The 15,667-nt window shown below is 44.2% G+C and overlaps 2 protein-coding genes across 2 annotated transcripts in view; one reads left to right on the forward strand and one right to left on the reverse strand.

Moving 5' to 3' along the window:
- The window catches only part of LOC308165161 (NACHT, LRR and PYD domains-containing protein 12-like), a 436,373-nt gene that overhangs the window by 181,189 nt on the left and 239,517 nt on the right, over nt 1–15,667 (forward strand). The window lies entirely within an intron of this gene.
- Nucleotides 1–15,667, reverse strand: part of ticrr (TopBP1-interacting, checkpoint, and replication regulator) — a gene marked incomplete at its 5' end in the record, with an annotated part of 28,936 nt that overhangs the window by 7,816 nt on the left and 5,453 nt on the right. Inside the window, 9 exons of the mRNA XM_080539159.1 lie at nt 673–754; nt 1,876–2,097; nt 2,556–2,638; nt 10,378–10,474; nt 11,041–11,141; nt 12,279–12,424; nt 12,958–13,176; nt 13,500–13,642; nt 13,896–14,040. Of these exons, the coding sequence (XP_080395285.1) occupies nt 673–754; nt 1,876–2,097; nt 2,556–2,638; nt 10,378–10,474; nt 11,041–11,141; nt 12,279–12,424; nt 12,958–13,176; nt 13,500–13,642; nt 13,896–14,040 (1,238 nt within the window). The remainder of the gene's footprint in view (nt 1–672; nt 755–1,875; nt 2,098–2,555; nt 2,639–10,377; nt 10,475–11,040; nt 11,142–12,278; nt 12,425–12,957; nt 13,177–13,499; nt 13,643–13,895; nt 14,041–15,667) is intronic.

The following is a 15,667-nucleotide window of genomic DNA, read 5'->3' on the forward strand; positions in this document are numbered from 1 at the left end:
TACAACGGATAGATCCGGTCCATTGTCTAATTTGTCTCTATTGGTCAGTTTGGTCCATTGTCTCTATTGGTCAGTTTAGTCCATTGCCTCTATTGGTCAGTTTAGTCCATTGTCTCTATTGGTCAGTTTAGTCCATTGTCTCTATTGGTCAGTTTGGTCCATTGTCTCTATTGGTCAGTTTGCGTTCCAGCCGTGCCGATATCCATGACATACGCACGGCTAAATGGAATGTTGAAACATCTTTTCATATTACTCCGCGTTTGTATATATTACCGTTATCAAAGTTACATTCTTACCGTTGCTTCGCAACCGATAAACAACTGTTCAGCGGAAGAATAGACTTACAATAAAACATAGTTCCGTTAAAACACATTGATTAACAGTTTGTCTTGTCTTTCTTTTGTGAAATATTGATAGATAAATGTGGTAACCGTTGTATAAAAGCGGTATGGAACGATAAGCCGTGGTATATCGTGGATATCGGCACAGCTAGGTGGTGTATGGGTATATATAACGGCACTCTGCTTCGTGTCGTGCCTAACCACCCCGCTAGCTGTGCCGATATCCACGATATACCACGGCTTCTCGTTCCATAACGTTTAATTACATTCCATCTATGAAGCCATGTTCATTTAGAGGATATGACAAACAGCCGTTGTTCTTCCTGCTCACCGCTCTGGAGGACTTCCTGGGGATCTCTATCTGCCTCTGAGACGCCTCTGTCATGCTGCGATGGCGGGTCAGCATCCCGCCCCTGAAACACACAAGAGGACAATTATAGAAAGTTATAAAGAGAATTTTTTCAGCCCCACTCATATTTTTCATTTTATTGGACAGATGTGAAGACAGACAGGAAAGTAAGGAGAAGAAGGGAGAGAGAGAGGGCATGTCAGCAGGGCATGGGCCGGATTCTAACCCATGCTGACATGGGCAATCTGTGTTGTAGACCGCGGTGCTAGACCACTGGACCACCCCAGGCCACCAAGAGGAGAATTATGTGAATGATACGGCACGCCATCTAGATTAGGACGCTCGCGTTGCAGGCAAAACTCAACGTACAAAGACAGGGCTGGCAGTAGCAGCTCCGCAGTCAGTCACAGAAGACACACAGCAGTCAGTGTGGAAGCCGCCGCAACAGTTCCAGCGCCACGCACAGGCACCACTGCTGAGGTTGACGCTTGCGGTGTGTTTTAGGCGTTTATACCCTATCCGCTTGTTAAGTCGTGACGTGTTTCCGGGTCCAACGTTGGCTGAGGCGCTGTCTTCGAAATGCCGAAATAATAATAATAATTAATTATATTTATATAGCGCTTTTCCGAGGCTCAAATACCCTGACAATATGGAGAAAACGGGAAAGTGCTGTGTCCCTTGTTGTATGAATAGATCCGAGTCTAAAAAACGATTAAACTGTCATTCTACCGCTGTAGTTCACAGGTACTCTGGTGGGGGGAATTTCTGGTTTGGACTCTGGACTTTTGAAATGGCTAAACGTCACTTTTGACGTCAGACTTTTAACAAGCGGATAAACCCTAGCTACAGAAGTACTGCAGTACCCTAGCTAAGCGTCGTGTCTCACTAGTCCAGCCCAAAGTTGGAAAGGAAGAGGACGCACCCCGCAGAGGTGCTGCAACAGAACAACATACTATTAAAAGAAGTAGAAGCCGCACAGACACTAGTTCCAGATGCAAAAATGTGGTTTTAATATGACAACGGTAGCCTTTGTCTAGTCTTAAATATGACTTAAATATGAATTTAAGACTTGACAAAGGCTACGGCCTAAACCGTTGTCGTATTAAAACCACATTTTTGCATCTGGAACTAGAGTATGCGGCTCCTACTTCTTTTAATAATTCTCTCTAGTCCAAGGTGCCTTACTTCCTCTTGCTGGCGGAGCGTTGGCGCAGGTCGTTCAGGCCGCTGTCAGAGGACAGCCTGCCGGCGGTGGAGGGCGGCTGGGAGAAGGGGGAGGCGCTGTCCCGCCCCACGGACTCGTCGCTGAAGAAGTCTGAGGGCAGCACGGCCAGCAGGGCGGGGGGCAGCTGCGTGCCCAGGCTGTGGTACACCTCCGCTAGGACCCTGGGGACGGCCTTCAGGAACCTGCCGGAACAAAACACACCCAGATTGAATAATAACAATTATTCATAAAACCCAAAGATGCTTTACAATTCTAAAGGAAATGGTCAGACAGACAAAAACAGAAAACAAACAAAACAAAACAGAAACAGTGACTAGGGGGCCAAAGGCCTAGGTGAACAGATGGGTTTTGAGGGCTGTTTTGAAATAGTCCAGGGTGGGGGTGTTGAAGGTGTCAGGGTGGGGGCATTGCGGATCTCTGTGGGGAGAGAGTTCCAGAGGGTAGGTGCTGCCACGCTGAAGGCTCTGTCCCTGAAGGTATTTGTAAGAACTAGGGGGGAGCGCATCTCAATGGACTTGAGAAGAATCCTCCTCCCTTCATTCATCTGAGAAAACTCAAAAACTCTAGAACTCTAAAACTCTCATGCCTCATTTACCCTCAAAATGTTGTAATTCAGGTTTAAAGAGGAGCAGAAACTCACGCTGGGAGAACCTCGTCCTGCAGGAAGGAGGCCAGGAACACGGGGTCTTTAGTCAGAGAGATGATCCGCAGCATGTCAGCCACCTGGGGGAAGGGGACCATGTTAATAATTATGTTAAAGCCATACTTCAGGGTTTTGACTTCTTTTTTAATTGAATTGAATATAACTTTATTGTCCACCAAGGTGGAAAATTGTCTTCGGCTCACCAAACAGAAAAATCAACACAAGAAGCCAGAAGGCAACCAGCACGACATAAAACACAAACAGGCACAGACAGAGACAGAGACAGGGTTAGACAGAGACAGAGACAGGGTTAGACAGAGACAGAGAGAGGGCTGCACATTAGAAACACATCAAAACAGTTAATGTCTGGAGACTTCCGGTGGGCGGGCAATGGAGTAGAACGTGTTTCGCTTGAGCTCCCGTCGGACTTTTGTTTTATTTAATTTAATAAGCTTTCTACATTACGAAATACTGGGAAACCTGTCTCTAACATATTCCTAAAATCAAAAGTCTGTGTATTTAGGGGTCAATGGCTGCAAATCTGCGCAAATATAAGTACACTCCGTCCACTACTAGGCCAAAAGCCACCGCGACGCCGAGTCCCACAGCTACCCCGGCTCAGACGGTTCCGCCCCGGACAGACAGCCCAGTGATGGACGCTGTAGCGCTGAAAACAGAGATCCTTCTCTCGCTGAAATCCGACATTGCCGAGGTGATAAAGACAGAGATTAAAAATGCACTAGCCGAAGATTTCAACTATATTAAAAGTGAACTTCAAAAAGTAAGATCGGAAATCGTTAACAATACGGCGGCGGTTAAGTCTGAGATTGACCAAATAAAGGCTACAATCACGGAGGTGGAGGGCGGCCTGTCAACGTGGTCGGACGAGGTGGTGGACCTGCGGACTACGGTGACGGGCTTGAAAGCAGAGGTAACCGGGCTCAGAGAGAGATGCGACGACATGGAGGGAAGAATGAGGAGATGCAACATCAGAATACTAGGGGTGGCCGAGACGAATGGATCATGCTCTACTGCATCGGTCTCGAAACTACTGAAGGAAGCACTACAATTGGATAGAGATGTGCTTGTGGATCGTTCACACAGAACCCTGGCTCCGAGGGGACCGGATGGGAAACCACGCGCCATCATTGCTAAACTCCATTACTACCAGGACTGCGTCGAGGTGCTGAGCTGTGCACGCACTCGAGCCCCTCTCCGGGTCAACGGGCAGACCATCGCCATCTTTCCGGATTATGCTGCCAATGTCGCCAGGGCCAGGGCTGCGTTCACGGAGGTCAGGAAGCTGCTGCGCAACCGTCAGGGCATTCGGTATGGTATACTGTTTCCAGCCCGACTCCGCATCACACACAACGGAGAAGAAAAGGAATTCACAGATGCAGACAAAGCGATGGACTACGTTAAGAAGAACGTCATGCCGGCAACAGGTCCAGGGTAGGTCTCCCCCAGCCACAGACCAGTGGGTCTCAGTGGCATTACAAGACCAACTTTGACGGGACGATATCTGCTTAAATATATTACCATCGTCAATGCCACCCCTTTGTTGTTATTGTAGTTCTTCACAGCAGTTTATATGCAAGTGTTGAAGGAGACTGGACATATGTTAGTTCAATTTAAAACTTACCCCAAGGGGGAAATAATCTATCTGTTTATTCATAAGGGGCAGGGAAGTTAAAATTACCTGACCAGGAGACTGTTTTTATTTGTTTCTTAATTTCCACTGCGTTAATGCTTCTCTCCGATCCTTTTATTTATTTCTGCCTCTAGACATCATTATTATTACTCTTATTTCTTTATATGCACATATACAATGTAAAATATATTCGACAATGTCGAAATTAAGGTTAGGGGGTTTTCACCCTCCTTTTGTTTTACCTCAAGGTTCGACGGGAGCCTGAAATGTTAACAAACTACTCCTAGCTATTCTGTTTGGTACTATAACCAAGCAAAGGCGAACCCTCTTAAAGGTTGTTCGCACAGCTGCCTGTTCAGACTCGCAGCCTGGGACCATGTCCCAACAGTCTGTCCAGACACTCATGTCGGTTGAGTGTCCGGATTTTTCATTTTTATTTCTATGTTCAGATCCCACTGTTCCACAGGGATCATACCGGAAGAATAAGAGCAACGTGTATGTTTATGTATTTTGTTTTCTCTTGCATTATTTTGGTTTTTTCCCTTATATGTACTCCCCAACTCCCCCACACCTCCTACCCATACCCACCCCTCATATATCCACACACCCACACTCACACAATCACACACATAGACACTGTACTACATGCAGTTCACAATCTTCTCCTATTCATGTGCCTATCCTTGCCATCACCATGCCTACAGGTAAAATTAAGATCCTCCCTAATTCTTACTCTGAACCATGGGATCACTTAAGGTTATAAGCTATAACGTTAAAGGCCTCCACAATCCTATAAAACGAAAGAAAATCCTTAATCAGCTAAAAAGAGCCAACTGTCAGATAGCATTCCTACAGGAGACCCACCTGTCGGATATGGAACATGAGAAACTAAAGAAATCCTGGGCAGACAGCGTGTTCTACTCATCACATCAGTCAGGTAGAAAGAGAGGAGTGGCTATATTGATACATAGGCAGGTTAACTTTACACCAACAACGGTCCACAAGGACATTGAGGGAAGATTCATTTTAGTGAATGGATCTATAGATGGGATACATGTATCCCTCATGAACATATATGCTCCAAATGAGGATGAGCCTGGCTTCATTAGCACAGTCATTAACACAGCAATACAACACAGCTCCGGTATCCTACTGTTGGGAGGAGACTTCAACTGTGTTATGTCCCAGCTAATGGATAGACAACCTACCTCCAAAACTCCCACTTCTAGAATGAGCAGAATGCTTAAACACTTGTCGATAGAATCAGGCCTAGTGGACGTCTGGAGAAGCAGATTCCCTAAAGGAAGAGATTTTACTTTCTACTCGCACAGACATTCATCTTATTCGAGAATTGATTATTTCTTTACACCCAAAGCAGAACTACACAGGATAGAAGACATAAAGATCTTACCAATTACTCTATCTGATCATGCACCTCTTGCATTATCATGGAACATAGGTCACAGGCCAAAAACCAAACAATGGAGATTAAATACATCACTTCTAAATGATGAGGAATTTATCACATTTGTAACAACTGAACTAAAGTATTACCTAGAAACTAACGACTCACCTGAAATATCACCTCTCATCCTATGGGACTGTGCTAAGGCATACATTAGAGGTCGCATTATCTCATACGCGAGCGCGAAAAAAAAGAATAGAGAAGCAAAACAAGGAGAATTAGAGGATAAAATAAGGCTGCTTGAACAACAGCATAAAAGAACACCAACCTCCAATCTACTTAATGCTCTCAAACAAGCACGCAGGGATCTAAATAGCCTAATCACTGAAAAGATTGAGGGCAATTTAAGGTTTACCAACCAAAAATATTATGAAAATGGAAACAGAGCAAGTAGATTATTAGCACTAAGACTAAAAAAACAACAATCATCGAATATAGTACAGAAATTAAAAACTCATAACTCGACTCTCACAAAACCTGATGAAATCTCAAGGTCTTTTGCAGAATTTTATAAATCTCTTTACAAAAATACGGACACCTGCACAGATGATAATGAATTGACAGCATTTCTGAAAGACATCAAACTAAAAGAGCTATCTGAACCTATGGCAAAAGAACTAGATGAACCAATTGAAGAATGGGAAATACAAGAAGTGATCTCTACACTAAAAAACAATAAAAGTCCTGGACCGGATGGGTTTAGTAATGAATTCTATAAAACATTTAAAGAGACAGTATGTCCCTTATTGCTAAAAGCATACCACCATACATTGCAATCTGGAACCACGGCCCCCTCATGGAGGGACGCAACAATAGTAGTAATACATAAAGAGGGCAAGGACCCCACCCAATGCCAATCATACAGACCCATCTCACTTTTATGCACCGACCTACGTATATTAACAGCCATCCTAGCAAGACGCGTCAATAAAATTATCACACAAGTTATCCACCCCGATCAGACCGGGTTTATAAAGGGAAGATACTACGGGGACAACATAAGAAGATTACTAAATATTATGACTCACCCTAAAGTTAAGGAGGAAGAAGCAATGATATTATCCCTCGATGCCCAGAAGGCATTCGATCGAGTATCTTGGCAATACCTATTTCAAACTCTAAAACGACTCAAATTTGGCCCCAATTTTATAAAATGGATTCAAACACTATATTCAAATCCACAAGCTGCTGTAAAAGTGAATGGATTTCTGTCGGACCGATTTACTCTAGAACGGGGTTGCAGGCAGGGGTGCTCTTTGTCGCCCCTGCTGTTTGATATCAGTATTGAACCACTGGCACAGCTCATTAGAGACGACGACAACATAAAGGGACTGACAATAAATGAGGAACAACATAAATTATCATTGTATGCAGATGACGTGCTTCTTTATCTAGCTGAACCTGCAACAACAATCCCACGCCTAAAAGATCTTATTTCCAACTATGGATACTTCTCGGGTTATAAAGTGAATGTTGATAAAACAATGGCTATGGACATAGGAGGTAGAATTCCACAAACTATCAAAATCCAGAGTGAGTTTAAATGGCCCAAGGATGGTATTAAATATCTTGGCATTCAAATCCCCTCATTGTTAGAAAACCTAAGTGATGCAAATTACAAAAGCATAATCCAAAATATCAGTAAAGATCTAGACCGCTGGTCAACACTTCCCCTGTCTCTATTGGGCCGTATTGAGAGTGTACGCATGAATGTGCTGCCTAGGCTTCTATACCTGTTCCAGATGCTACCCATCGATATCCCCAAATCCACATTTGATAAGTGGGATAGACTCATCTCCAAATTCATATGGCAAGGAAGGCGCCCAAGAATCAGACTTAAAACACTACAACTATCTAAACCATATGGTGGGCTGAAACTCCCAAACCTAAGATACTACTTCTGGGCGGCCCAGCTAAAGCCTCTAACAGCATGGATCCAAGACTCTTCATATACACGATGGCTCGACATTGAAAAAAGTTTATGTTCGATGCCCTTACAGACCTTGCCTTTCATAGATGTCCCTCTAAAGGAAACTCAACTAGGTGAATGGACCAGAGTCACACTAAAGATTTGGAGGAAAATAAAACTGTCATTTGGCTTACCTAAAGCAATCTCAGCATTATCCAATATTGGTCTTATGAAAAATTTCGAACCCTCCAATACAGATATAGGGTTTAGAAATTGGTCGGATCATGGACTTACTAACTTGCACCAACTCCATAAAGACGGTAGCCTTAAATCATTTGAACAGTTAAGAGAGGAATTTAGGCTCCCTAACACAGACTTTTTCAGATATCTACAATTAAGAAGCTTCCTAACAAAACATAGAGAATGGAATAAAGTCTTGGAGCCCACTGAAATCGAAGAGTTCTTGATAAAGCTGCAAAAAGGAAACGAGAATAAGAAAATTATAGGTGACCTTTACCAAAGGTTTCTATCCATGGATTTGAATAATACACTACAGAGGAAAGAGAGATGGGAAACTGAAATGAATACTGACATATCACAGGACATATGGGAGGAAATATGCACTGAAGCACACTTAGTGACCAATTCAAATACATGGAGGGAATTCAAATGGAAAGTGGTTATGAGATTCTTTAGAACCCCAGAAATAATGGCTAAAATGGGCCCAACACACTCAAATAAATGTTGGAGAAATTGCAGTACGCAAATTGGCAACCACACCCACATATTCTGGTCATGCCCCAAATTGAGAACATTTTGGGAAGAGGTGTTTGAGGCCCTTGAAGCAGTATTCCACCAAAAATTTACCAAAGATCCAAAGATGGCACTACTGGGAGTTATACCTGAAGGCATTGATGGAAGGGCAAGAATATATCTCTTACAAATATTACTAACGGCAGCAATTAAATGCATTACAATTAAGTGGTTAAAACCAGACCCCCCTACATACAATATGTGGACAGAGAAAGTATGGGAAATCTACCAGATGGAACAAATAACATACACTCTGAGACTCCAGAAACATCTATTTATTAAAAGATGGAGCCCGGTTATGTCCATATTAATACAGTGAACCCCTCCACACATCTCGACTCGTATATTTCTGTATTCTAGACTCACCTCATATCACTACACATAGATATATGCCTGCATTGCATTCACACACACACATACACACACACACACACACACACACACACACATACACAACCCCCACCTGACCCAACCCCCCCCGACCCTACCCTTTTTCTTTCTTTCTTTTCAAAATCTTTAATTTTATTCCGTCATTGACATCTAAATGTTTTTGTTGATCGCTCTTTTTTGCTTAGTGTGTCATGCTTTGAACCACATCCATGGACCATATGTGTACAGCTATAAGAATGGAAAGAATTGTAGACAAAACATGACATGATTGTACAAGTTGTTGAAACTGAAATAAAAACTAAGTTCAAAAAAAAAAAAAACAGTTAATGTCTGTGGCTTCCGTCTTGTTGGTCACTCTGCAGAATTAAGGATGCTAATAATAGCACCTGGAATGAAGGACTTCATTCTATATTTCTAGTTGCCAGGGGAACTCTATAGCGCCTCCCAGAGCTCAAGAGCTCAAACTGGCTGAATAAAGGATGGTCTGCCAAGTATATAAAGAATAAAGCTGTCTGCCAAGATCCTCTCCTCGCCTTCCTCCTCGTCCTTTCTGTGAGGAGTTTCCCACTTACTTATGAGTGCTGTAAGCTCATCCAGACACCGCCCCCCCCCCCCCCCCCCCGGTCATAACTCCATTCTTGATCTTTCTTTGGCTGGCTCAGGGGCCTAGCATTTAGCCACACAACATCCCAAAAAACTGAACTAATGCGGGGTACACACATAAGGATTTTCAGGGCGATTTTCGGATGTCTGAAAACAACAATAAACGCCCGATTATCAGATGGATCTTAACATTTTCCTATAACAAAATCCTGTGGTGTGAGGTGTGTTAAGAGTCAATCAATTGTCAATTGTCAATCAACTCTCCCGACAACCTGCTCGGAAAATGGGCGTGGGGAACGACAGATTCCGGACTCTCTAGAGTCTCGTTCCCCAAGCCAGAAATCTCGCGTGAACCCATCCTTTTAATATTGCCTTTAAATTACAAAATAATTAAATTAAGATTATGTAATGATCCGCAACGTTTGCAGGAAAAGCGCTATACAAATAAAGTTATTATTATTATTATTATCTAACGTAGTACCCTGACTGACCTGTACGAGACAACCATGTGCGACAGGGCAAATACAGTGCCGAATAACGAAAAGAAGAAGTCAGCTCGCTTCTTGATTGGCTACATAATAGTTGGACTCGCGAGCAGGGTTGCCAGATGGAAATGACATTTTCCAACCTAACCACAGTCTAAAACCACTAATTCCACCAAACAATCTGGCAACCCTATGATTTCTGGTCGTAATTATTGAACACATTTCACATTTACGATTGCCGGCCACGCCCATTTTCCGAGCAGGTTGTCGGGAGAGTTGATTGACAATTGACAATTGATTGACTCTTAACACACCTCACACCACAGGATTCTGTTATAGGAAAATGTTAAGAGCCATCTGATAACCGGGCGTTTTCTGTTGTTTTCAGCCATCCGAAAATCGCTGAAATCGCAGAAAATCCGTATGTGTGTACCCCGCTTAACCCTTTAAGGCACCTTTGGTTGTAAAAGCAGGCTATGGTTATGGACTAGTTAGTCTCTTACCTCCTCCACCATGGTCTCCACCTGCTCCGGTGTGTCAGGCTGCTCAGCCGGCAGCAGTCTGCACATCTCCAGCCTGAGGACGGCCTGCAGCTGGCACCTGAGAGTAAGTAAGTAAGTAAGTAAAGCTTTATTTATATAGCACCTTTCATACAAGAAATGCAGATCAAAGTGCTTTACAACAGGAATAAGAACATAAAGTAGTGAATATAAAAACATATACAAGCATAGAATGAATATAAAAGCAGGGGAAAACAGTAAAAAGAACAGGTAAGGATAAAATACAATATTACGTAACAACATTGTTTTAGTGCCCCTTGTGAGTGGAGGCATGCTAACGTGGGACCTGAGAGGACCGCAGCACGGAGACATGACCACCGCACTCAGAGCACTTTAGCAGTATGTCAACTGTGACTTTTTAAATCATGTCTTTTCTATAGAGGGAATATGTATCTTTTAACTTTTACATAAATGCTCTGGTGACACAATTGTATAATCTTGCAAAACCCAATAAACAAAGTAAAATATATATGTATTCTTTTAATAATAAATAAATATAATAATATTTTTCTAAAAAAAGCCCCCAATTCATACATCACTGGGAAGAATATGAGCTTTGGAGCTGTATATCTTTGAGTAGCAAAGAAAACCATGACACACACTCACTCTCTGACTTTGCTCTCCAGGTCGGGAGCGTTCCCGTAAGATTGGCGGATGGATTTGCTGGACTTCAGCAGCTGCTGCTGGACGAAGACAGAAGTCTGGGCCTGCAGGGAGGAGAGGAGAAGGGAAACACAGTGTGTCAGACACAGAAAAAGTACAGAGAATAGGTGAGCTCAGAATTATAAGGTTCTATCTCAGTTTAGGGTAGTTCAGAGATATTGAGTGTCAACGTTTTTTTTTTTCTTATGTTGTGTGAGATGGAACCTTTGTATTTTATGAATTACCAACTCAAAAATGTCAACATTTTTAAAAATAACACCACACAGGCATTAATAAACACCTAATGGATCAGATTATGTAAAAAACAAAATTTTGACAAAAATGGAGATAGAACCTTATAATTCTAACGTCACGAATAGTAAAAAAAAAAAAAAAGTCTAAGTTCATTGGCACCCCTCTCCCATCAGTTGAATCATTATATCTCAAACACACTACCAAAGGACAAATAAAATGATCTGATCCCTCCCACCCTGCTGACCACCTGTTTCAACTGTTGCCCTCTGGACGGCGCTACCGATCCCTGGCCACCAAAACATCCCGTTTCAAAAACAGTTTTTTCCTCCCCTCTGCTATAAGGACTCTCAACACCTGACTCACTGCACTAACCCTGACAGACGTACTACACTTTATAGTTGTAAATATTGACTGATGATTTTGTCTTGTGGTTGTGTGTGTACATTGTCCATTGTGATAGTCATGTGTAATGTGTGTATGTTTGACGTATTTGACACTGCTGTATTGAGTTCTTTCCACCTGTACCGACAACAAATTCCACCGACCTTGGTCAATTTGTTCATTCATTCACAGAGGACACGTTCCCGCGACCGTCAGATGACGCATTAGAAAGCTGTTGGGACTGGGTGGCGGTGGGTCTTACCCCCAGTTGGGACTGGGTGGCGGTCGGTCTTACCCCCAGGTGTGTGCTGGGTGGTGGTCTTACCCCCAGGTGTGTGCTGGGTGGTGGTCTTACCCCCAGGTGTGTGCTGGGTGGTGATCTTACCCCCAGGTGTGTGCTGGGTGGTGGTCTTACCCCCAGGTGTGTGCTGGGTGGTGATCTTACCCCCAGGTGTGTGCTGGGTGGTGGTCTTACCCCCAGGTGTGTGCTGGGCGGTGGGTCTTACCCCCAGGTGTGTGCTGGGTGGTGGTCTTACCCCCAGGTGTGTGCTGGGTGTTGGTCTTACCCCCAGGTCCGTGCCGGGCGTCAGGAAGGTTGTGACAGCAGAGACGAGGCTCTGGGCCTCTGGGAGGAGGGAGGAGCCTCGGTCTGACACCGTCCTGGCATACCTGGAGGACAGGTGGGCCAGCAGCTCCGCCTCGGTCTGGAAGTCTGACCAGGACAAGAGAAGCTCACGTCACACAACAGGACTAGTTTATGTTCTCAGTACACTAACCAAATCAACAGAATAGTACTTGGTTAGCCTCAAAGCATAATTGCCTAAGTCGTGCTTCACTTGTGGTCAGCCGAGCCATCTTTGTAGTGTCAAAAATGCCTATGTCAAAGAGATGACTTGGGCAGATAGTGGTTTTGGAATGTAACAAGCCTTCTGATAGGCTGATGGCATCATAGGCAATAATGCCCAGTGAATCAGCAGTGTTAGGAGAGTAGAGTTAGGCAGATCTCAATTTGGCCAAAATATGACTTGGTAATGTAGGTCGTAGCAGCATTCACATTGCGAGACGCCATGGACGATCAACCAAACTTTCTGACACTGTCAGATATTTATCGCAGGCTATCTTTGGTCGCAAGACCGTAACATCAGTCTTTGAACCATACACACAGTATGACATAGGACCACTGTTCTGGCCCACGACCACAGATATCGTCACGACCGGTGATCTTTCATCTTCTTTCGTACTCACGCTGGGTGTTTGACCCTCCGGCCTTGCTGCTGCGGTCTGCAGAGCGCCTCTTCCCCAGCCTCTCCTGCCCCCCCCTGCCGCCCTCGCCCCCCCCCTGGGGCTCCGGAGCCTCCGCCTGGCTCTTCTGGGCCTTCACGTTGAGGCGGGCCACGTTCAGCATCTGCAGGGAGCGGCTCATGGTCTTCATCTTCTGCCTCACCGGGGTGCGCTGGGCGCCACCTGCAGGACAGGGGTGGGATGACCAGACACGCAACGACGTGAGAAGGCAAACATGAGTAATAGTAATAATAATAACAACACCATGCCAACATTTAAACAGGCCCTCAAAACCCACCTCTTCAAGCTCGCCATCACCAGTTAACCCTCTCCCCCCCTCCCCTTCCCATGTGTCCCCAGCACTACCTCAATTAGGCCCCAATACTTTATTTATTTATTTTATTTTACTACTCGATCTTTTCAGTTTGTAAAGCGTCTAGAAAAGCGCTATATAAGTCTAATGTATTATTATTATTATTATTAATATTATTATTATTACTACTTACGTTTCTTGCCCTTCTTGTGGTGGGGGTGGTGGGAGGTCTGGTACAGGTCAGCCAGGCAGCTGACCAGCTCCTGTTGGTCCCCAGAGAGCTCCTCCCCCCCCCGCCCCCCCCAGTCCGCTGCCTCTGGCACGGCATGCAACAGCCTGGAGACAAGTCAGGTCAAGTCAGGTTTATTTATACAGCACATTTACAACGACAAAACAGCCGCCCAAAGTGCTTAACAGATAAAACACTAGTAAAAGACAGACAAAAAACAACAGGTAAAAATACACTAAAACAAAAACAAGGTGCAATACAGAGAATACAACAGAATCAGTATCAATAACATCTTATCAGTTCCCGTCCCTAACACAGACTGATCTGGAGACACAGACTGATCTGGAGACAGCGGCGTACCTCATGGACTCCATAAGGTGGGAGCTGACTCCTGATTGGTCCGATTGAGGGAACCAGCCCTCAACCAGGCCTGTCGTCAGAGGGCTGGACCAATGGCTGAGCTCCTGCTGGGCCCAGGCGGGAACCTGGGGGTGGGTCACCTGGCCTAAGGAATCACAACAACAATTCTCTTGAGTGAAATACAAAACAAAAATAGTAATAGTACATCGTTAGCCTCGTAGCATAATTGCCAAGTCATGCTTCACTTGTGGTCAGCCGAGCCATCTTTGTATGTAGTGTCAAACATGCCTCTGTCAAAGAGATGACTTGGGCAGATAGTGATTTTGGAATGTAACAAGCATTCTGATGGCATCATAGGCAATAATGCACAGTGAATCAGCAGTGTTAGGAGAGTAGAGTTAGGCAGATATCGCAATTTGGCCAAAATATGACTGAGGCTAAAGATGTGGAAAAGCTGTGATTAAACCTTTCTTAGAATCTATGGTTTTAAAAAATGTACGTTCTACTCACTACCAGTACAATACACTGATCTCTCAAGAGCATCAAGGCATTCACTCATAAACCCCTCAGCATGTCACTCATGTAAATGGTAAATAAATGGTATATGGACTGACTTATATACTGTAGCGCTGTATTCCAAAGTGCTTTACAACGGCCTCTCATTCACCCATTCACACACACATTCACACACACCAACGGCGGCAAGCTACCATGCAAGGCGCCGGCCCGCTCACTGGGAGCAATTTGGGGTTCAGTGTCTTGCCCAAGGACACCTCGACATGTGGCCTCAACCTCTCACTCATAAAGACCTCAACCTCTCACTCATAAAGACCTCAGCATGTCACTCATAAAGACCTCAGCATGTCACTCATAAAGACCTCAGCATGTCACTCATAAAGACCTCAGCATGTCACTCATAAAGACCTCAGCATGTCACTCATAAAGACCTCAGCATGTCACTCATAAAGACCTCAGCATGTCACTCATAAAGACCTCAGCATGTCACTCATAAAGACCTCAGCATGTCACTCATAAAGACCTCAGCATGTCACTCATAAAGACCTCAGCATGTCACTCATAAAGACCTCAACATGTCACTCCTAAAGACCTCAACCTCTCACTCATAAAGACCTCAGCATGTCACTCATAAAGACCTCAGCATGTCACTCATAAAGACCTCAGCATGTCACTCATAAAGACCTCAGCATGTCACTAAGGCTGCCACGATTAGTCGACTAGTCACGACGAAATCGTCGCCGACATATTTGGTAATCGCCGTAGTCGCATGTTTTTTTGGAGCTGAAATAAGCTTTTTTTTTTTTTTTGCCTAGCACCAGGGGAGCCCCCCCTTCCAAATTTCGTTGTTTGGTACCTGTACTATATCAATGACAATAAAGACCATTCATTTCATTCGATAAGCATTCGTTTTTCTTCCCTGAAGCTGCCACTGGCTAGCGTCTCCCAGTGTCTTTGATGTACATGCGCAGTGTCGGTCATCCGGGGCACACGTGACTTCCCCGGAAAAACAAACAGAGAAATGTCTTCCTGTCCTCGTACCTCTAAAGTGTGGGAGCATTTCAACCACAACGTTGAAAAAAAGAATGTAAAATGTAAAATTTGCAAAGCTGAACTCGCTTATCATGGCAGCACGTCTATGATGCGCGAGCATCTAAAAAGGAAGCACGTTGTGGCAGATGACGAGGAAGACGATGGCTCGTCTCGGTAAGCTAGTTAGCTAATTATTGGCTAACGATATCGTTACGTTAAAAGCC

This window comes from Nansenia antarctica, assembly GCF_963989245.1.
Source record: "Nansenia antarctica genome assembly, chromosome: 9".
In the NCBI taxonomy this organism is placed as follows: domain Eukaryota; kingdom Metazoa; phylum Chordata; class Actinopteri; order Argentiniformes; family Microstomatidae; genus Nansenia; species Nansenia antarctica.